This window comes from Mustela putorius, unplaced genomic scaffold (genome assembly GCF_011764305.1).
Source record: "Mustela putorius furo isolate JIRA1106 unplaced genomic scaffold, ASM1176430v1.1 tig00003983_pilon_pilon_pilon, whole genome shotgun sequence".
NCBI classification, from domain to species: Eukaryota; Metazoa; Chordata; class Mammalia; order Carnivora; family Mustelidae; genus Mustela; species Mustela putorius.
In genome coordinates this window covers 5,709,399-5,731,686 of record NW_025422123.1, presented here as the reverse complement: position 1 = coordinate 5,731,686, position 22,288 = coordinate 5,709,399, and the positions used below count along the sequence as shown (strand labels likewise).

Below are 22,288 nucleotides of genomic sequence, written 5' to 3'. Positions count from 1 at the left end.
AGTTTCCAAACAAAAATTTTATTAAAGCCCCATTAATTAGGTCAATTTTATAGTTTTCAAACATTCCAAGTCATACTAAGACTTCACATTAACAAATGGTGTGATTATTATTATGGTTCCAAACATTGCAAACAATGTGACCAGAACCTGATAATAAGATCAAAGCTCAGGCTAAGGTTTTGATTGTCTTTCTTCCAAATGCAAGCTGGTTTTTTATGAGAACATCTGCCTTTAGGAAAGTGACTTATACATCACTTTCCTACTGAAAGCTTTCCCTTATGTACCCAAATGGAATTATATACATTACAAGAATAAGAGGAGTGATTATAGATCCAAGCAAAAAAAAAGTCCTTTATTGTGTCAAACATCAAAAATTGAACACTCAACAGAGTTTGTGGATACTCCCAAGAATGCCTCACATTAGCATTCCACCCTCCTTAGCAGACCATGAATGTCCCTGAGACACAATTTTAGTTTTTGAGGTTATTTTTTGAGTGGTTCTATTTTTAAGGATTGATATTCACAATTTTATTACTTATTGTAAATAATCCAAAGACCAAAGGCAAGGTTTGCTTATGTTTTTAATATAGTAAAACTCATTCTATCTTGCAATTATCAAAAGGGCACATCAGACCCTTTTATAAATCTAAAACACATTCTGGAATCTTGGTTATCTTATTTTTCCAATTCTTACTTCATTTTGCTGATTTATTTTGCTGATCATCTTAGGAACTATTTCATTATTAATCACAGAGTATTCCCAGCTATGCTAAAAATGACAAAAATAATACAAAAAGTATGACAAGATCTCCCATAAGGAAGGGACAACAGTCATCCTTCAAGTTTCATACTGTGACACCCAAAGCATTGCATCATCTTTTTTTTTTAAAAGATTTATTTATTTATTTTGAGAGAGACAGAAAGAGAGAGAGAGAGAGGGGACAGGCAGAAGGAAAGGGAGAGATGGAATCCCAAGCAGACTCCATGTTGAGCACAAGCCCAATGTGGGACCAATCCCATGACCCTGAGATCATGACTAACCAACAGTTAGATGCTCAATCAACTAAGCCACCCAGGCACCCCTCATTGCATCATCTTTTAAGAAATTATCAGAAAAGAACACCAGACAGACATCAACCATCTTTGTGTTCTTTTGATCTTTGGTTAATTTTCACTTAAGCATTCAGAATTTTTTTTAAACCTAAAACAGTAAAGAAAAGATAACTGATAAGAAAGGTTCTCCCCAAATATTAAAGAGAATGACACAGAGCAGCACTCTAGACTCTAACTGTAATAGTGGAACTGTGTAGTGAGATCTCAGACTGTGGGTCTTTAGATGACGATTACCTAGATGAATTTTACTCAGATCAGTCCCTTATGAGTGAGCAATATATTTCAATAGAGGCAAGAGCTTCATCACGAAGTGCTTTATAAGAACCTAGACCATCCCATTTTGTGAAAAGGATAAATGATTGTTCTTTCATTACTTGTGATGTTTGCATAGATTTTACTGGGGACTTCCCCTAAGTGGATGAATGCTGAAAGCAAATGTATACTCAAAGGAGACAGATGATGCAGAAATGAAGAAATTCATTGACTTAAAGATTCAAATCTACAAATAAAGATTTTGGCATTTATAATATAAGAAAGATAGTGATCCTCTCTTCAACAAAACTACGAGTGTCTGAGTTTTCAACAGTTTTGTGTTTTAATAATCCAAGTGCAAGAAGAATCAGAAGTAATAATAAGCTAGAAGCTGTAGGAGATGGATTTGAAACCAGAAATCAGAGTTTACAGAATGAGTATGATCCACATTCCTGCAGGATAGCTGATGAGCAGTTGGTTGTGTCACCTAGGAGACCCCATAACCTGACCTTCACTACCTACCTGTTTCTACTTATTCATTTTCTCTTACATTTTTCCTTAAGATCTTCTTTCCAGCTTCCCTCTTCACTTGGGCAAAGGAAACCTGAAAGCACCCCTTAGGTGATGGCCACTCCCCTGACAAGACCTCCCACCTGACCTGACCATCCAGACCCTCTGAGCCAAACCTCTGACTAGCACCTGTGCAGATGGACCATGGAGGGAACCTCTGGAAAGACCTCCAATCACTTTTACCTCACTATAACACTAAAGCTCAGCCCAAAGAAGAGCACAGCCTCATTTGCATAACATACAATGTGTGATTAGGCATGTTTCCTTAAGGCGCATGTGTGACCTTATGCCCATCTCTACGTTAAACATTCATCCTAACCCTAAACAAAAGGAACCCATTCACCATTTCTTGGGGAGCCATTGCTTTGGAAGACATTGCCTATGATTTCCTTATTTGCAGTAAATCAGGTTTTCTTTGTGCAACAACTCATCTTTGGTAGTTTCTGACTCACCAAAGAGTCAACTCACCTTGGTTGGGCTCCAGTCACATTCTGGAATCAGTCTCCATTTTGCGTGTGTATCTTCAAACCAGGGTGTTAATGGAGTAAAAGTGTGGGTTTTCTCTGCTTAAATTTTTATTACATTTTCTAACAAAAGTGTGTTTCACTATTCCCTTATTCTTAATTTGCAAATTATTCATCAATTACTTTAAAATATTAAAAAATTAAAAGGGTCCATTGGTCCAGATGATAAATGAAGATGATTGTTTTTCCTGGAATTCTGCCAGTTAAAATAAAACAGTCTCGGAATGAACGTGCGAAAGAGTTAACTAGAGAATTTATAAAAATGCAAGACCCAATACCTGAGATTTTGATTCAGCAAATCAGGGTAAGCAACAGATGCCTGCAGTTCTAATGCAACTGGTCATCAGATTAAGCTTGGTGAATGACTGCTTTGGAAAAAGAATACAAACTATGTACCCTAAAGTAGGCTGAGGCATTAATTTATGGTTGGACAATTTCTTGTCTCTCTTGCAAAGACGTAAATCGACTTTGAAAGAAGTTAACATAAAGTCCTTTTCTAAAGCCATAATCCTAATAAGCAAAAAACCACTGTTTTAATTCTGACCTTGAGGAAATTTACATAAAATTCCAATTAAATATTGTTGCTTAAATCCTAGATCTATGTATTGTTTAAAATCAATGAAGTTCCTTGGCCTTCAACCCTGATGAATTTCTATGTCTACCCAACAGAAAAGAGCACTTAGCATAAAAGTAAGAAGAGCTGGAAAGCCAGGGAGACTAGTCCTCGAAATAAACAATATTTTATTTGCATGCTTCTGCACAATAATAGACACTGTTTAAAAATATTCAAGAGGACAAAGTAAAGCACAGGCTAAATATAGGTTAAAAACACTGGGATTTTTGCAATGTACTTTGCATTCCCCAAGAATGCTTGTTTTACATGTGACAACTATTGATCTAGTAGGTCAGCAACAGCCAGGAAAAAGGGAAATATTTAGGAGTGTTCTAAGGGAGGCTCTTCTCTGCATGATAAAGGATTTAATGATGACATGATTCTTTTAATGGGCAGTGTTTCATTATTTGCATGTAATACTTGCCCAATTTCTACACTTACCTAGTTTTGTGTAAAACCTCATAATCAGTCACAGGCAATCCAAAAAGTTGTTCACCAGATGAATATGTAACAAACTTCCTCCACAGATCATCAAAATTGGCCTATAAAAAGATTTTTAAGTTGTAGTAAAATAAAATTAATTCAGGCCCCATTAAAGTAGAATTTATTATAATTGGAATAAAAGCTACACTGAGGTTTATTTAATAATATCTATGAAACAAAGTTTTGTGAAGAAATTTATACTGGTGCCAAGCAATCAGAAGAAAAGTTGAGCACTTAGGAAAATTAACTTTCAAACACTCTAAAAGCATCCATTTTACATAAAATTTTTTCTTTAGTAAATTATGTGGTCCCCAGAAGACCTATACTTCAGGTTCCCATAAATATGTCTGAAAGTAATAAAACTGCATTTTAAAAAATCTATAATTCAGGCTTTTTCACTAATTTAGACCTGTCCTCTCTTCTACAGGGTTCAAATGAGTGAGTATAATCCTTTCCACCTTGTCTTCCCTCCAAGCAATAAAGAGTCTATAAAATGAAGGATTCCCTTTTAACACTATTTGAGAGAATTCTAACAATCTGAATCAGCAAAATGAATGCCCATGCCCCTTGAATTGGAAGTGGGATCTCCTATACTTAGAATGCTAAACATGGAGCGTGTTTAAAGCACAAAAGCAAACAGAAATAATCCACATGTGACAAGGTATGTGCGGCTTTAAAATAAGGGTATAATCAGTGAGGACCCTGGAGAATGCCCTGGAGACCTCACACATTCAGTGAATCCGATCTGACAGCTACCATTAGCATATTTTAGAGGACCCAACTCAGGAAGTGGGGAAGACCCTAGGGGAACTCCAATGAACTCTTCCTTTCAAGAAAGTAAGGGCCGTATTTTGCACTTTTTCTATTAGTTGCTGGTTAGCACAGTGGTCACTCAATAAAGTTACTGACTAATGTAGCCATGGAACCATGTGAACACTAGAAAAAGAGAAACAAAAATGTGAAACTTAGCATACTTTAAAATAATGACACTTCAAATCTTGTTTATGTGGTGAAGACTATTGATGAATGCCAGTCACTCACCCTTTTTCCATTCAGGCCCCAAATAGTATAAAAAGACCCATGTCACAAGCCAAATGGGGAACAAAATATCAACTTTGTCAGCAGGCCAACCCAGTGCCCAGTAATTCCGTAGATCAGAGTAAAGTTGCCTCTGGGAACACCACTGCACCCTGAGGCGTAATGTGAGGCTTCCTGCTTTTTTCCAAGATCTAGATCTTGGCATCTGTTTTTTGGGGGGGGGTAGGAAGTTGAGGGTGGGCCTGCTTTTGAGGACAGTTGGGTCATATACCCAGCCAGATGCATGGAGAATAGCCTACTGTGTGCACACCCCCAAGCATAGTTAGAACAGAAGGAGCAAGATAGCAAGAGATGGGCCCTACAATGTCTTTTCAATGAAGTAGCCACACCCCCCAGGGAAAAGGTAGTATATTATAGTCCCAGTCACTGACCAATGAATTGGTAATTCCTGAGAGAAAGGCAAGGAGATGGATCTACCTTCAAAATATACCCAGGCTCCAACCGCTTTTCATCAACTCCAATGCCACCAGTCTGGTCCAAGATACTGTCACCTTCCTCTGGATTATTGCAATAGCCTAATTACTCTCTCTGCTTCCACCCCTGACAGTCAATAATCTACTCTCAACAGTGTAGCCAGGACAATCCACTAAGAACATAGGTAAGATGATGTCGTATTTGCTCTCACTCAGGGCCTTTGCACTTGCTCTCCCTCCTGTCTGGATAGCTGCTCTTCCAGGTACCTGTCTGGCTCGTTCCCTCATTTCTCTAGGTCTCTACTCAAATGTCAGCTTTTCAAGGTGGCCATCTCTGGAGATATGGTGTTAAAGTTCACTTCCATGTTACATACACAGAGCCCAGCACATTAGGCCCCTTCTCCGCTATTTTTTCCCTTGGCACTAATCACCCTTCAACATTACTATCTAGTTTCAATCTTCACCTTGTTTTTATTGCTGAGGGGCTCTGCTTGGCTCAGCTGGCAGCTACCAGGTGAGCAAATTTGTGTTGGTTTTGGCTCCTCCAGAGAGGCAGGCCTTTCCCTGGGACTCAGGAGACTTCAGGTAGCTAAGGATCAGAGCCTCCTCCAGGGTCCGGCAAAAAGGTACCGAAAGTGACCACTATTGTCTTAGGACAAAAGAACCACAGCAATAACAAGGGACTAGACTTTTTGTCTGTGGACACCATATTCAAGTGGAAGGCTTATGCCTGCTGCCTCCCATGAAAACCCTGGCCGGCATGGACAACCTGCCTTATAGAAATCCATCAGGCTTTCTGGGCTAGACCTACCTGGCCCGTGGAACCAGGCAGCACAGACAATGGGCTCTGTGACAGCTGATTTCCTTACTTGGCACAAGATTATTCCTCTAGAGTCTAGGCTACAAATCCTGGTTGCTCCAGTGATCCTAGAAGAACCCTTTTTTATCTGGGTCTGGATTCCCTTTTTTTTTCCCCCTCAAGATTTTATTTATTTATTTATTTATTTGAGAGAGAGAATGAAAGAGAAACTGCAAGTGGGGAGGGAGGGAGAGGAAGAAGCAGAATCCCCACTGAGCAGGGAGCCCGATGCTGGGCTGGATCCCAGGACCCTGAACTCAGGACCTGAGCCAAAGGCAGAAACGTAACCAACTGAGCCACCCAGGCGACTTGGGTCTGGATTTTCCATTTAAATCACTCAAATCAAGGGAGATACTTGAAAGTTAGATACCATATGAGAAATTCCACTTGACTGAACCCTTCTGAGAAAAGCATGCATGGAACCAGCCTGAACCATCTAAGGAACATGCACATACAGCATCGAGGACAAGATTACTGAATCTACTCTTCTTTTTATTTGCTTTGGGGTGAAAAAACCCAATGGCTAAGTATTAGGAAGTTATCTCTGACATAGGTAAAAGGATATTAAGAAATACCCACCCAGCACGAGGTGAAACTAAGTTAGCTACAGAAAGCCTTCATATGGCTGCTAGTAAAGAAGAAAACACTGGATTTTGGACAACATCTCTGGATCTCTGGTGGCCCAACCATGGAAGCTATCAGAGCACAAAGGCAGGCAGAAACTGGGGCCTGGTGAAGAAAAAGTAACATCTAAAAGGGAGCACAGAACAGAGAAATAGGTGTCTTATCATTACTTTAAAAAGGAAAGACACACAGCTTTTAAAATATTGATTGGGAAGACTTAGTGAAGGGGACGGGGTTAAGAGGAAAGGAGAGAAAAGGGTCTGGCTAAGAAGGAACAAGAGAGAGTCCAGAGTCCCCAGGGACAGGAAAGGCAACACATCTCTCTGAAATTTACTGCACACACACACCCTAAATCATCTCTGTAAATTGGGAGACAAGGTCATCTGTCCAAACTAATCTCAAAACGACTCTTCCCACACTCATACTTCAGTAAAGGACTCTACTTTCTTCTGTTTTCCCAAGCTGGACATCTCCCCCTCTTCCCCTCAGCCCAGGCTCCAGGCCTATCACATTGGTCTTGTTAATAAACTCATGATCCATCCAGTTTTCTTCATTGCAAGTGCATTTGGTTGGTCTCACTCTTTACAATTTCTAACTTGCATGACTGAAGCGGCCATGAGTCTAACCATCCTCCTTCCAGAGCATTCTCCGCACTAATGCCAGAGAAATCTTTTTAACACGCAGCTGTTTTAAAAATCCAAATCTCGGGGCGCCTGGGTGGTTCAGTGGGTTAAAGCCTCTGCCTTCAGCTCAGGTCATGATCCCGGGGTCCTGGGATCGAGCCCCGCATCGGGTTCTCTGCTCAGCGCGGAGCCTGCTTCCTCCTCTCTCTCTCTGCCTGCCTTTCTGCCTATTTGTGATCTGTCTGTCAAATAAATAAATAAAATCTTCAAAAAAAAAAAATCCAAATCTCAACAGGCCATTCCTTGCTTAGAGCCCTCCAGCCCCCAGAACGGGCCAGGAGCTCCTTACCAGAGCCTACAAAGCCCTCTCAGCAGTGATTTCCACCCTCTCAGCTGTCCCATCCCTGCCTCATCCCTATCCTCTCTGCCCACTGTACCCCACATCTCCCTAAATCCCCTGGCTTAACTCCTCATTTCGGGGCCTTTGTAAGAGGTATAAATTCTGTCTAACTTGTTTTTCTTCCTTCTTCCCCGGCTAACTCTAAATAGTCCTTCAAGATGCGGCTCAGATGGCTCCTCTTCCAGGAAGCCTTCTCTGGCTGCCCCACCTCCTATTTTGGTTGGTAGTTCCCTACATTTGTTTCCGTAAGACTAGTTCTCACACTTAGATCATAGGGCTCACCACACAGTTTTGCACTTACTATCTATCTAGCTCTCTGTTCCCTACCAGATTTTAGCAGTGTAGAGGGAAGAACCTTGCCTTAATCACTTTTCTATTGACCAGGACACACAGTTGGCATCTGATAAATATTTTTTAATGACTACAAATGCATGCGGGACAGAGAACATAAACAGAACATGAACATATAGTCTGGCCACTACAGAAAACAGGATAGAGAACAGACACAAATAATGCCTGATCCTCTTAGGGGCTAGCTTACATAGGAATCCATGAATCTGCAAAACAATGACCCAAAGGGGTATGTGATTTTTCTCTAGATTTGCTCAGCAATCTGAGAATAGGAAAAGAGGGTGAATCCAATGAGTATAATAGAGTCCAGGGTAAGGGAAATGAGCTGGGAAGTTTAAAGTCAAGAATAAAAAAGGAATGGATACTGAGGGAACACCGGGAAACCATTTGTCAATATTTTAGATCTTATTCTGATATATTTTATTATTCTATGAATTTTTACCATTTGCATACAAATGAGATGCTTGGAACCAAAATAAGGTATACACGTAAGTTCAAAATCAAAGGCTTATTCTTTAAAAATACTGGGAGAGATTCTGTGGAGAACAACACAAAGGGATACAAGAAAAGGAATCAATCACATTATTTTGCAGATTAAAATCTGTATGCCCTTTAAACACTAAATTTTCCAGTGTAAGGTAGAACACATAAATTTTTCCCTAAAATTACTTTAAAGAATAACAACACATGGTTGACATACAGAAAATGAAGTTTCACCTGAAATATCTGTAGCCTGTTACTAGCTTCTTGGGGTGGAATATTTGGAACCATGGGTCCTTCCTGTAATGAATAATATAATCTCCATTTAAATTCTTAAACACATGTATTTATCAATTTTTTGAGTTTATCCATTATTTCCTTTAAACAAATAAACATTATTTTTAATTGGAAGACCTAATTTTGTCCCATATATGAAGCTTTCATTTAATTTCTGTAACAGCTTTATTGAGATATAGCTCACATATTATACAATCTCTCATTTAAAATGGACAATTTAATGGCTTTTAGTATATTCACAGAGTTGTTTAACCATGACCACAATCAATTTTAGAACATTTGCATCACTCCAACTTCCATTCATTTTTTAAAAATGTGCCAGAATTACATCTTGTAGGAAGCCTGCACCACTAGAGCTCTGTTTCATTTCACTTATGATTGTAAGTAATGATGCTGTGTTTGTGCATTAGAATAACTGATACAGAGTTCTGAAAACAGCCTCCTTCCACTGACTGTTCAGCCCAATATGGAAATAAAGGAGCACGTAGGTTGAATACTTGGATGAAGCAAAGGCAGTCTCTGGTGGCCATCATCCAGAACCCAGTTGCAAAAGGGACCCCAGATGGTCTGTACAATCCTGAATATATGAATATGCTAAATAATAGACCAGATTCGCAGGATAATGGAATGATAAGGCCATAAAATGTTGACAAATCCAACTAAAAGAGGGAAGTTTAGTACATGCAAAAAAAATGTGTTATGTGATTATTATTAAGGAGTTAACATGGCTTATGAATCCAGACCCATTGCGACCATGAAAAGAAAGTAGCATATGTTAGGGGAATATATTCAACTTCTGAGTTTAACTTCAAAGGGGAGAATCACCATCAGTCATGTTACCAGGCTGAATTGTCTGAGGGACTGACCAGGTGTGACATTGATTATTTATATTCAGTGACCCTTTTGGTTCTCTAAGAGTTAGTGAAAAAAAGATCTGTTGCATAATACCCTGGTATTTAGGTTTTTATAATTTCTTATAGCCTTCCAACAACTGTATTACATTTTCAACAATGAGCATTCTGGCCTGAGAAAGAAGACATAAGACCAAACCTCTTGTTCCTTCCTTCCACAATCTCAGAAGTTGTTGCTCATTTTAACAGTTAAATCTTCTTTCTTCCTTTATAAAATAAGTTTAAAGGTTCAGCTGTCCCCCCCCTTTTTTTTCTGATTTCTCCAAATATTAAATCTATCCTCTTATATACAATGTGAAAATCACAGTGAATTTTTCAAGATTCATCACTGTCATCCCATATAAACATGCCACAGAACATTTAATCACACAGCATGCAAATACTTAGATTACCGTCTCGTATGATTCTGCAAAGTTCATTACATCCTCACGAAAAACTTCCACAGCCTCAAGAAGACTACTTTTAAACTTTGGTTGCACTTGAACTAGTTCATCTTGCACAGAAACCTAGAATAAAAAAGAATAACCAACATGAGATGGATTCAAGTGAAAATGTATTTAAATGAAAACTCTAATTCTGTCCCAGCAAGTTCGTTATCCTGCAGATGTCCAGTATGAACAAGGGTGTCTCTACAATTCTGCTTTAAAAAAAAAACAAAAACAAAAAACAAAAAAACAAGAAACAAAAAAAGCAAAGGGAAATAAACCACCCAAATGCACCAAAAGAAGACACAAAACATTCTAATTCATGACCCAAGAGGCAAAGCCATATTCTATAACTGCAGTTAGGAAAAAGTTTTCTGGCTGACCCAGCTCTGGCCATCACTATGGCCAGGGAAACAGTTACTGCTATAGGCCCCAATCTGGGTCACATGCCATCTCTGAGACCAGATGAAGGTCTGGGATTAGTAATCTCTAGTAGGTTCACAGGGCTGAAAAAGTCACCTCTAAAAGAAAGTAATATTACTCTGGGTATTTAAAAAAAAAAAAAGTGAATGCCTCCCATGACCGTCTTCTAAGCTTCTGCTTAAACCTTCAGTCATAATAGCTGGCACTTAAGGAATAATTCCTATCCACCAGGTTTTTTCACCTATATTAACTCATTTAATCCTCAGGACAACCCTGTGTGGCAAATGCTAATACTATACCCATTTTACAGGTGAGAAAACTGAGGCACAGAGACACTAAGGAACTTCCCCAAAGTCTCAGCATCAGCATGAGGCAAGGTCATGTGGTATATATACACAATGGAATACTATGCAGCCATCAAAAGAAATGAAATCTTGCCATTTGCGACAACATGGATGGAACTAGAGCGTATCATGCTTAGCGAAATAAGTCAAGCAGAGAAAGACAACTATCATATGATCTCCCTGATATGAGGAAGTGGTGATGCAACATGGGGGCTTAAGTGGGTAGGAGAAGAATAAATGAAACAAGATGGGATTGGGAGGGAGACAAACCATAAGTGACTCTTAATCTCACAAAACAAACTGAGGGTTGCTGGGGGGAGGGGGTTTGGGAGAAGGGGGTGGGATTATGGACATTGGGGAGGGTATGTGCTTTGGTGAGTGCTGTGAAGTGTGTAAACCTGGTGATTCACAGACCTGTACCCCTGGGAATAAAAATATATGTTTATAAAACTGTAAAAAAAAAAAAAGTAGTTAAGATGAGAGGTGCCTGAATGGTGCTGTCAGTTAAGCAACTTCAGGTTGTGATCTCTGGGTCCTGAGATGGAGGCCTGCGCCTGGCTCCATGCTCTTAAGCTCTGCTTAAGTCTCTCTCTCCCTCTCCTTCTTTCCCTTCCCCTGCTCACCTGTGCACACACTCTCTTTCTAAAAAAGTAAATAAATCTTTTTAAAAATAGTTAAAATGACAAATGCTATGTGTGTTTTACCATAATTTAAAAAACAAACAAACAAACAAAAAGTTACAATAATCAAGCCAGTAAGTTCCTGGCATAGGGATAGATATATGAATCAACAGAATAGAATTGAGAGGCCAAAAATAACTCTCTACATTTATGGTCAATTGATTTTTGATAAGGGAGCCAAACAGTTTGCTGGTGAATGGATGGTTTTTTTCCACCAATGGTGCTGAGACAACTGGATATCCACATGTCTTTTTTGGATGAAGTTGGACCCCTAAATCACACCATACAAAAAAAATTTATCAGAAATCTAAATGTAAGAGCTAAAATTATAAAACTGACATAAGAAAATATAGTAGTAAATCTTCATGACCCTGGATTAGGCAACCATGTTCTAGATATGATACTAAGTCACAAGCGACAAAAGAAAAAAAAAGGTAAACTGGACTTCATTAAAATTTTAAAAATTTGCATTTCAAATTCAGAAGCAGAAAGCAGAATGGTGGTTACGAGGGACTGGGGGTAGGGAGAATGTAGAGTTACAGTTTAATACACATGAAATACCAGATTTGTAAGATGAAAGGAGTTACAGGGATGTAACTCCAACAATGTTAATGTCTTTAATAACACTGAACTGCATACTTAAAAAATTATTAAGATGGTAAATTTTATATTTATTTTAAAACAGTAAAAATATGAAAAAGAAAAGAAAAACACCATCAAGAAACTAAAAAGATGTCTTCTTTATCCATTCATCAGTTGATGGACACTTGAGCTGTTTCTATAATTTGGCTATTGTAGATCATGCAGCTTTAAACATCATGGAGCATGTATCCCTTTGAATCAGTATTTTTGTGTTCTTTGGATAAATACCTAGTAGTGCCATTGCTGGATCATAGGACAGTTTCTATTTTCAACTTTTTGAGAAATGTCTATACTGCCTTCCACAGTGGCTGCACCAGTTTCCATTCCCGCCAACAGTGCAAGACCGTTCTCCTTTTTCCACAGCCTAACCAATACTTCTTGTTTCTTGTGTTGTTGATTTTATCAATTCTGACAGGTGTGAGGTGATATGGGAGTTTTGATTTGCATTTCCTTGAAGACTAGTGACGTTGAGTATCTTTTTATGTGTCTGTTGGTCATCTGTATGTCTTCTTTGGACAAATGTCTATTCATGACTTCTAAACATTTTTTAATGGGATAATTCATTTTGGGATGCTGAGTTTTTTAAGATCTTTATACATTTTGGATGCTAATCCTTCATCAGATATGCATCAGCAAATACCTTCTCCCATTCCAAAGGTTGCCTTTTAGTTTTGTTGATTGTTTCCTTTGTTGTAAAGCTTTTTATTTTGATGTGGTATATATATATACACCATATAAAATTACTTAACCATAAAAAGAACAGTCTTGCCATCTGCAACATGGATGTATTATGCTAAGCAAACTAAGTCAATCAGAGCAAGACAAATACCATAGGATTCATATGTATAATTTAAGAAGCAAAACAAATGAACAAAGGGAAAAATGAGAGTGAGGCAAACCAAGAAACAGACTCTTAATGATAGAGAACAAACTGATGGCTACCAGAGCAGAGGTGGGTGAGGGATGGGTTAAATAGGTGATGGGGATTAAGGAGTACACCTGTTGTGATGATCACCAGGTGTTGTAGGGAGGTGTTAGATCACCATATTATATACCTGAAACTAATATTATACCATTAAATGGAATTCAAATAAAAACTTGAAAAAATTGAAAAGACAATCCACAGAATGAGAGAAGATATTTACAAATTCTTTCATATGGGATATCCAAATATTCAAAATACATAATGAACTCATACAACTCAAAAATAAAAAGACAACCCATTTGTTAAAAACTAAAGGATTTAAATTCACATTTCTCCAAACAAGATGGATGAATGGCCAATAAGAACATGAAAAGATGTTCAACATCATTAGCCATTAGGAGAATGAAGCAGTGGTACAGAGGACAACATGGATAAACATTATAACTTTATGCTAAATGAAATAAGCCAGTCACAAAAGGCTACATATTGTATGAGTCCATCTATATTATGTGTCCCGAAAAGACAGATCCATAGAGATGGAAAAGTAGATTCATGGCTACCAGTAACTAGGGAAAGAGAGAGAAGATGGGGTGGCTGCTCATGGGTATGGAGTTTTTCTCAGGAAGATGAAAGTGTTCTAAAATTAGATAATTACAGTGGTTGTGCAACTCTATGAATATATGAAAAATCACTGAACTGTATACTTTGAAATGGTAAATTTTATGGTATGTAAATTATACCTCAATAAGGCTAATAAAACAATAATACTAAAGCTTTAAAATGTATAAAACTTTTTTCTAGAGATGGTAACTTATAAAAAATAAGAATTAAGTTTGTACTTACAGCTTTGCTCTGCAATTTGTTGAAAGAATATCTCAAGGTATCAACTGCTTCTGATTCTTCTTTGGTCACTTCAACTTCAAATCTATTTAAAATAGCATAGGCTTCCTGGAAAGTGAAAGAGAGTTCAGAAACATCATAAGAAAAGCAAATTCCAAATGATTTAGATGCCTTCTAGAAATATATTCCTAGTCTTCCTATTCTTAGAAAAAGAGAGTATATTCTAGAAGAGTTAAACATACATACATATAAAGCACCTCTAGATTCTCCCTGATACCTGATATTGACTCTAGATCTTGGGTCCTGAAATCTACATTTAATAAGCACCTAGGTGATTCTGATGGAGATGCAGGCAGATAACACTGAAATACTATCTTAGTCGGGGCACCTGTGTGGCTCAGTTGGTTGAGCATCTGATCCTTGGTCTCAGCTCAGGTCTTGATCTCACAGTCATGAGTTCATGCCCCACACTGGGCTCCACAGTGGGCTGGAGCTTAAACTTAAAAAAACAAAAGAAAAGAAAGAAATACTAGCCTAGAAATTATCGCTAGGATCATTTTCTCCTCTCTCCTCTTTGATCTTGTCCAACACCATGCAAAATATCTTCTCATTACTCTATTAAAATATGCACTGGCTATATAAAGAACAGAATGAAACAATGATGTGGAGATACTCTGAAGAAAAGAAACTTGAATGGTCAAAGGGAGGGACTGGCAACTGGATTTACTAAAAGAATTCATGCTTAAGAATAAGGTTTCTGGAGCATCTGGGTGACTCAGTGGGTTAAGCATTCAACTCTTAATTTTGGCTCATGTCATGATTACAAGGTCATGAGATTGAGCCCTACATCAGGCTCCACACTGGGCATGGAGCTTGCTTAAGATCCTCTCCCTTCCCCACCCTCTACCCCACTTCCACCACTCACACAAGTGCACTCATTCTCTTAAAAAAAAAAAAAGTAATAAAATAAATTAAGGGCCATCTGCAACATGGATGTATTATGCTAAGCAAATTTTTATTAACACCTTGAGCCAGGAATTTAAATATTAGTCATAATTAACTTGTGGTAGACAAAATAATGGTCCTCTCCAATGTTGTCCACATCCTAATCTCCAGAGCCTGTGAATATGTTACTTTACATGGCAAAAGGGACTTTGCAGAAACAATTATGTTTAAAAAAAACTTGAGATGGGGAGATTGTCCTGGACAAACTGGGTGGACCCAGTGTAGTCACAAAGGTCCATATGAGGGAAAGAGGGAGGCAGGAGAGTAAAGCCAGAGAAGATGTAAAAACTGAAGCAAGGGCAGGAGTGATGCCACTGCTAGAAGGAGCTGTGAGCCAAGGAATGCAGGTGGCTTGTAGAAGCTAGAAGAGAAGCTAAAAAGCAAAGAATGGACTCTCTCCTAGAGCCTCCAGAAAGAATACAGCCCTTCTGACATCTTGATTCTAACTCCGTATAATCCATTTTCAGACTTACGATCTGTAGAACTGTGAAATAATACCTTTATGTTCTTTTAAGCCATTAAGTTTATGGAAATTTGTTATAGCCAGAGTAGGAAACTAATATATTACTCCACCCTAAAAACATCTCTGGTTGATGTTAGTTCCAACAGACTACTATTGAGCCTAAGGGGACTCTTCCCACCATGCTGCCCTCAGCATGCCTTTGGTCATGAATGAGACCTAAAAGCAGTTTCTAAAGAAAGTCAAAGATATTTGGGGAACTTGCCTGGAATGTTGGGATTGACATGGACAACACCAGCATTCATTCTTGTAAAATGTTGGTGTTAGCCTAAAAAACTGAACACGGTCTAGACCAGTTCAGCATTATCAATATTTTAATTAATATTTTATGAATATATTTGTATTATATATTAGTATTTAATTAATATTTTCCTTTGTATACTGTTTACTGTTGGTAATTTTCAAAACCCCTCCAAAGACACCAAATCAGAAAGGAGAAACTGGCAGACTGTGCCATAAAATAGATGAAGAAAGGATGTTAACAGAATCAATTTTTTAGTGTTATCTCTTTTAAAAAAAAATTTCAAGAAAGAAAAATGTGATCATTTCTTACTTCAATTGGTCCCAAAGTCATGTCCATTTGAATTTCATTATCACGAATAGATGATAAGGCTTCCATTGCAAACCTGACATCATCTAAATCACGAATAGGTCTAGATAACTTTTTCAAGTATTCATTGATAAATGCTATCATGTCTGACATTTTCTTTTTGTATTCTTCATTCAAGTAGCGACAGAGTAACATCTTCCATGCCTTAGCCTCAATTGATAAGGCCAATTTCATTGGCTCTGGGGAAGAGGAAGAATGATCAGAATGGAATACAAATGACATTCTGAAACTATTTCCTTCTTGTCTAATCTGAGCATCTCTAACTGCACCGTCCTACTCGATGATCCCAGCTCCAACTAGGCAACTCTATCTTATCAATCCTTACACATTCCTCTTTTCTTCTCTTAGTATCCCTTGGCCCCCCAGGCCTGCCGCACTTGAAACATGACTGCTCCCCGCCAACTTCCAACAGTTAGACCAGGGAGCTGAGGTAACATACAGCCAGTTTGTTGGTTGCGACTGAGAGATCCTCTCGTGAGGTGTGCACCTCATGGGCCTGCCTTGTCCTTTTCTTCAGTTCCCAAGCATTCAGCCCATCTCCCCCCATTCGTTAGAACTGTTGCTGCCTATTCCATTTCTGAGTTCTCTCTCTCTAAAATCGAGCCCCTAGTCAACTCTCACATTGAGCTGGAGTTGATTTTTGTATGAGGAATCACAGTGCTAACCACTATGAGAAAACAAGTAGGAAATTTAAATAATAGTAATAATAACAGGTAAATTCTTTTTTCAAAAGTCTATACTTCTTGGAATTATTGCCCCTGAAGCATAGCTTCTGATTTCTAACTAATTCCCTAATTCTAACTAATTCTAATTCTAACTAATTCCCTTCAAGTATTTGTGATTCTTCCCCAAATTAAATCCCTTCTTTATAGATATAGTAACAGCATTTAAGGGGCAACTGGGTAACTCAGTCAGTTGAGCTGCCGACTCTTTATTTCAGCTCAGGTCATAATCTCATGGTGGTGGGATCAAGCCCGGCATTTGGCTCCTTGTTCAGTGGAGAGTCTGCTTGAGATTCTCTCTGTCCCTCTCTCTCTGCCCCCCCTCTGCCTCCCATGCTCTCTCTCTCTCTCTAATAAACAAATAAACCTTTAAAAAACCAATAACAATATTTCATATTTATTGAACATCAACTATTTGCCAAGTAGTATGCTAAGCATATAAAGCAATTCATGTTGTGAGCTCTGTCATTACCACCAACAGAAAGAATGGGGTTAAAGAGGTTGGGTAACCTTAATAGTCAAATTTGAGAGCCACAGTTACCCTTATTCCTTAAGGATAGATCTGAAAATCTACTTAAGGCGAATAGTTGATGTTAAATAGGTCATTCAAATATCTTCTGAGAATAAAACCTCACAAACTTCTGACAAGAAAGTACCACTGTAACCATGGCAATTAGTAGCCACCATAACTCAGTTCTAAACCCAATCTATAGACCGACTGACCTCAGGTCACATACTTCTGCCACCCAATCAGCATCAGTCCCTCCCTTCTGAATGTCAACCAATCAAAAAGAACATATGGATAAACCCACCTCTGTGTGCCAACCAATCAACAACAACCTCACCTGGATAAATATCTTTCCACAGATGGTATTAACCTATTTACACCCACAGTCCTGAAACCCCATGCTGCCCAGACACCCCATTATGAGTATACTCTCCTGGGAACACCTGGGCCTGACCAGCATCACTCTCCCTTACTCTTGTAATCAGTAAAATCAAGTTGGGCTTTTTATTTCAGATATTAATTGGCTGTCTTATCATCCTTTGATACTCTAATCACAAGTGGATTAACATCTCAGGAAACCTCAAATTGTTTCATTCCTATCTCATATATACAATTCCTTCCTCACAGTAACCTGAAAAAGAGTTTCACCTGTCACTTCGTTGTTTGACTGCCAGTTAAGGAATTGCATTGTACTCAGTATATTAAGCCACCCTGATATAATATTATATGCAAAGAATATATAATAATATATATGACATACATTGTATATATACATATATATAACATATATATGAACAATATTAGTGGTCCAGAAATATTTGATATTTATAAAATTGTACCAAGGTAGCTTCATAACTGTTTTCTAAATAAAGCAACATTTCACGTGAAAATACAGATATTATATATAATATTTTTTAAATACCTGTATGCATTTCAAGGGCTCCCACAAAAATAACAGGCTTCAACTCATCAATCTCCTGTTCAAAAGTAGCAAAGTGTAGAATCTCTGATCTGATTTCAGTCAGAGAGGGGTTGTTAGCCAAAAACTCCTGTAGTAAGGAAACAGTGTTTTCTTTATTTAGCTTTTTGATAGTATAAATCTCACATTGCATTTTTTTGTTTTATTTTGTTTGCTTATATATTTTTCCACTCGTATGTGAGCCTAGTAGCTCAGTAAAGAGAGGGATGAGCCAGTAATATCAGAAGATGGTTATGTGAGGGAATGCCATAGTCTACCATGAATAACAATAACAATAATAATAATAATAATAAGTTATCCATGTGTCCTTGGGTCTCTAACCAAAAAGACACTGTATCTGTGTAAGTGTGACAAAGACACTGTATCTATGTAAGTGTGACATGCTCTCAAATACCCAGCCTCTGAATGTGTCTGGAACGTAATCGGTACTCAACTGTTTACGCAAATTAAACAAAATCTGCCTGAGCTTCATTCCTTTCAGTTGCCTCCGAGTGTCATTGGGAGAACTGCAGAAAATCAAGTATGTTAGGAGCTGGGCATTTACAGGTTCCTGACCTCAGCTCAGGAGTTCCTGTCATGGTCACTGACACTTTCCTGGTCCTCTGCCACCGGTTAGATATAAACAACCCAAACCCAGAATGTATCACAAGTAGCAGAAACAGACCTTCACTTTCACATCTCGATCCTCAGTCCAAAGCGTCTTATACTTTTGAAAGTCCTGCAAAGCTTCATGAGCCACCTTTCGCAGAGAATTCACAGAGGAAGAGAGGAGGAGAACCAACTTGGAAATATCCTTGTGCTCTGCTACCCCCGGATAAAAATTCTTCAGCTTCCTTGCAGGAATAATTTCTTCAAAAGATCCTGAAAACAGATGTCAGATGTTTTTCTATGTAGATAACTTCTATATTCAACTTTAAATATTATCAATGTTAGTATTTATAAACTTTTTTCAAGCTGTCATTTTTGAAAGACCCTCCAAGTAATTAGAACTATTCTCTTATGCCTTCATTTACTCTTATTAAACCACTGTGTCACATTCTGAGGCCTAGATTTCTTTAATGTGGGGAAACTCTTTTCAGAGAAGAGAAAGACACTGATGAACCCTTCCCCCCCCCCCCCCCACCAAATAAATCCTCCAAGGAAAGATCAAAAGCGCTGGCATTGCTGCCCCACAGAAAAGCATGGTGGTTTAAATAGAGGCACCGTATTTATTATCTAAATAACTTTAGGCCAGTTTTTTAATCTTCATGAAAATACTTGTGAGGATTAAATGAGACAACATATGTTCATCTTAGCTCAACATCTGGTATATCTAGATCATGTTATCACTATTAACCACGACTTTAAACATCTCTTGGCAAAATCTGATCATGTCACCGCTTTGCTCAAAATTCTCAAGTATTCCCCATCCAACAGACTATACAGATATGTTTGGACCAAATAATACCTTGCTTTTTCAAAACAGTTGTGAACAATTAAAAAGCATGATCTTCCATGCAAAATGCAAGATCTCTAACTTCTCTTTTAAAAAGGTTTAATCTGGGGTGCCTGGGTGGCTCAGTCAGTTAAATATCTGCCTTTGGCTCAGGCCATCGTCCAGGGTCCTGGGGTTGAGCCCCACATCTGGCTTCCTGCTCAGTGTGGAGCCTGCTACTCCCCCTGCTTATTATTGTGCTTATTATTGTGCTTTCTCTCTCTCCAGTTAATAAGTAAAAACTTAAAAAAAATTTTTAATAAAAACATTTTATCTAGGGCATCTTGTTGGCTCAATTTGTTATGTGATTTCAGCTCAGGTCATGATCTCAGGGTTGTGAGATCGAGCCCCAAGTCAAGCCTTACCCTGGGCTCCATGCTGGGTATGAAGTCTGCTTAAGATTCTCTCTCTATCCCTCCTCTCTCTTTTTCTCTCTCAAAAAAAAATTTTTAAAAAGAAATGAAAATAAAAATGAAAAGCTTTAATCTGGTAGCACAGGACCCATGTTTCTGCATGGCAACAATTAGCCGAAGACGAGAAGCATCTCTTAAAAGAGGATTCCTGTTGAATTTGCCACTATCTTTTCTTAAGATCAGGTCACTCAATTGCTCTTTTGTCTTAATTTTAATCAAAATCAAAGCAAAAGAAACTACAAGGTATTGGCTTAATTAGCTAAGTAACTAATGTTGCAAGTACTGGCAGTTCTATCCCTTTTACTGCACAGAAGCATTCCACGGTGTAGCTCTACCTCATTTTGTTTGTCCATTGGCTGGCTTTTGGACATCTGGTTTGCTAGCAATTTGAAGCAATTAGAAATAGCTTCACCACATTTGGCGGTGAAAATTCATACCTTCACATGGACCAATGATTTCATTTCTCTTGGGTAAATTCCTAGGGGTGGAATTCCTGAGCCAAATGGCAGAGTTATGTTCAGCTTTTTAAGGAAGCGGCAAACCAGTTCCAAAGTGGCTGTACTTTTCTATATATACCCTTCAGTAATGCATCAGAGTTCCAAGTTCTTTGTCAACAGTTATTATTGTAGATTTTTAAAAATTTTTATCTATTCCAGTAGGTGTGCATTGGTATATCATCATAGTTTTAACCTGCATTTCCCTAATAACTATTGATGCTGAGTATCTTTTCATGTGTTTTTTAGACATTCATGTATCCTCTTTGTTGAACTCACTTTTTCCCATTTGGGAAGGGTGATGGTCTTCTTACTACTCAGTTTGAATTCTTTATATATATTCTGAATTACAAGTACTTTATATCAAATGTATGAATTGCAAATATTTTCTCCAAATGTGTGGCTTCCCCTTTTAATTTTTTAAATGGTGTCTTTTGAAGAGCAAAAGTTTTTAAACTGGTTGAAGTCCAATTGGTCTATTTTCTTTGTTATGGATCACATTTTTACTGTCTTTTCTGAGAAATTTTTATCTAACCCCAAATTCTAACTTCTTATATGATCTCTTCTAAAATTTGTATAGTTTCAGCTCTTCTTTTCTTTAAAAAAATTTTTATTATGCTGTGTTAGTCACCATACAGTACATCATTAGTGTTTGATGTAGTGTTCCATGATTTATTTTTTGTCTAATAACACCCAGTACTCCATGCAATACATGCCCTTCTTAATACCCATCACCAGACTAACTCACCCCCCACCCCCCCCTAAAAGCTTTGTTATAGTTGACTTTGAGTTAATTTCTTTGAATATTGTGAGGTAAGATACCAACTCCATTTTTTTTTTTTTGTATATGTATGTCTAATTGTTCCAGCACTGTGTGTTGAAGAGGCAATCCATTACCCTATTTTTTTGACTTGGTATCCTTTCAGAAAGTCAGTTGACTTTAAAGTTTATATCTGGGTTGCCTATCTGTCCCACTGAACTAAATGTCTCTCCTTAGGGCAACATTGTACTGTTTTGATTACTGAACTTTATAGTATGTTTTGAAATCAACTCATTCAAGTACTCTAGCTTTACTATCTTTTTTCAAAATCATATTGACTGTTATAGCTTCTTTGAATTTTCCTATTCCTTATTCAAGTTTTAGGATCAACTCAATTTCTGCAAAACCACTTTCTAGGATTTTGACGGAGTTTCCACTAAATCTATAGATTAATTTGGGAGAATTGCCATTTTAGCAGTAAGTACTGAGTCTTCCAATCCATGAACATGGTGTACCTTTTAGCAACATTTTGTAGTTTCCAGTGTACAGGACTTAAAACTTCTGTTAAACTTATTTTTTGTGACATTATTGTAATGAAATTATTTTTTAAATTTCATTTTCGGATTGTTCATTCCTAGTATTTAGAAATATAATCAAGCCTTTATATCAACTTTATATCCTGCATACTTGTTGAACTCATTTATTAGTTCTAATAGTTTTACATGTGTATATATTCCTGAGGATGTTTTTGCATCAACATTACATGATAATGTTATCTGTTAATAAAGCCAGTTTTGTCTCTTCCTTTCCAGTCTGTATATCTTAATTTCTTATTAAAGCCACTAGATCAGGGGTGGCTCAGTTGGTTAAGCAACTCCCTTCAGCTCAGGTCATGGCCCTAGAGTCCCGGGAT

At 37.8% G+C, this 22,288-nt stretch overlaps 1 protein-coding gene across 1 annotated transcript in view; it reads right to left on the bottom strand.

Annotated features, from left to right (window-relative positions):
* Nucleotides 1–22,288, bottom strand: part of DNAH8 (dynein axonemal heavy chain 8) — a 365,321-nt gene that overhangs the window by 220,506 nt on the left and 122,527 nt on the right. Inside the window, exons 28-34 of the mRNA XM_045071144.1 lie at nt 18,899–19,095; nt 18,178–18,304; nt 15,969–16,204; nt 13,894–13,998; nt 10,004–10,117; nt 8,641–8,703; nt 3,514–3,614 (exon numbers count right to left, since the gene is read on the bottom strand). Of these exons, the coding sequence (XP_044927079.1) occupies nt 3,514–3,614; nt 8,641–8,703; nt 10,004–10,117; nt 13,894–13,998; nt 15,969–16,204; nt 18,178–18,304; nt 18,899–19,095 (943 nt within the window). The remainder of the gene's footprint in view (nt 1–3,513; nt 3,615–8,640; nt 8,704–10,003; nt 10,118–13,893; nt 13,999–15,968; nt 16,205–18,177; nt 18,305–18,898; nt 19,096–22,288) is intronic.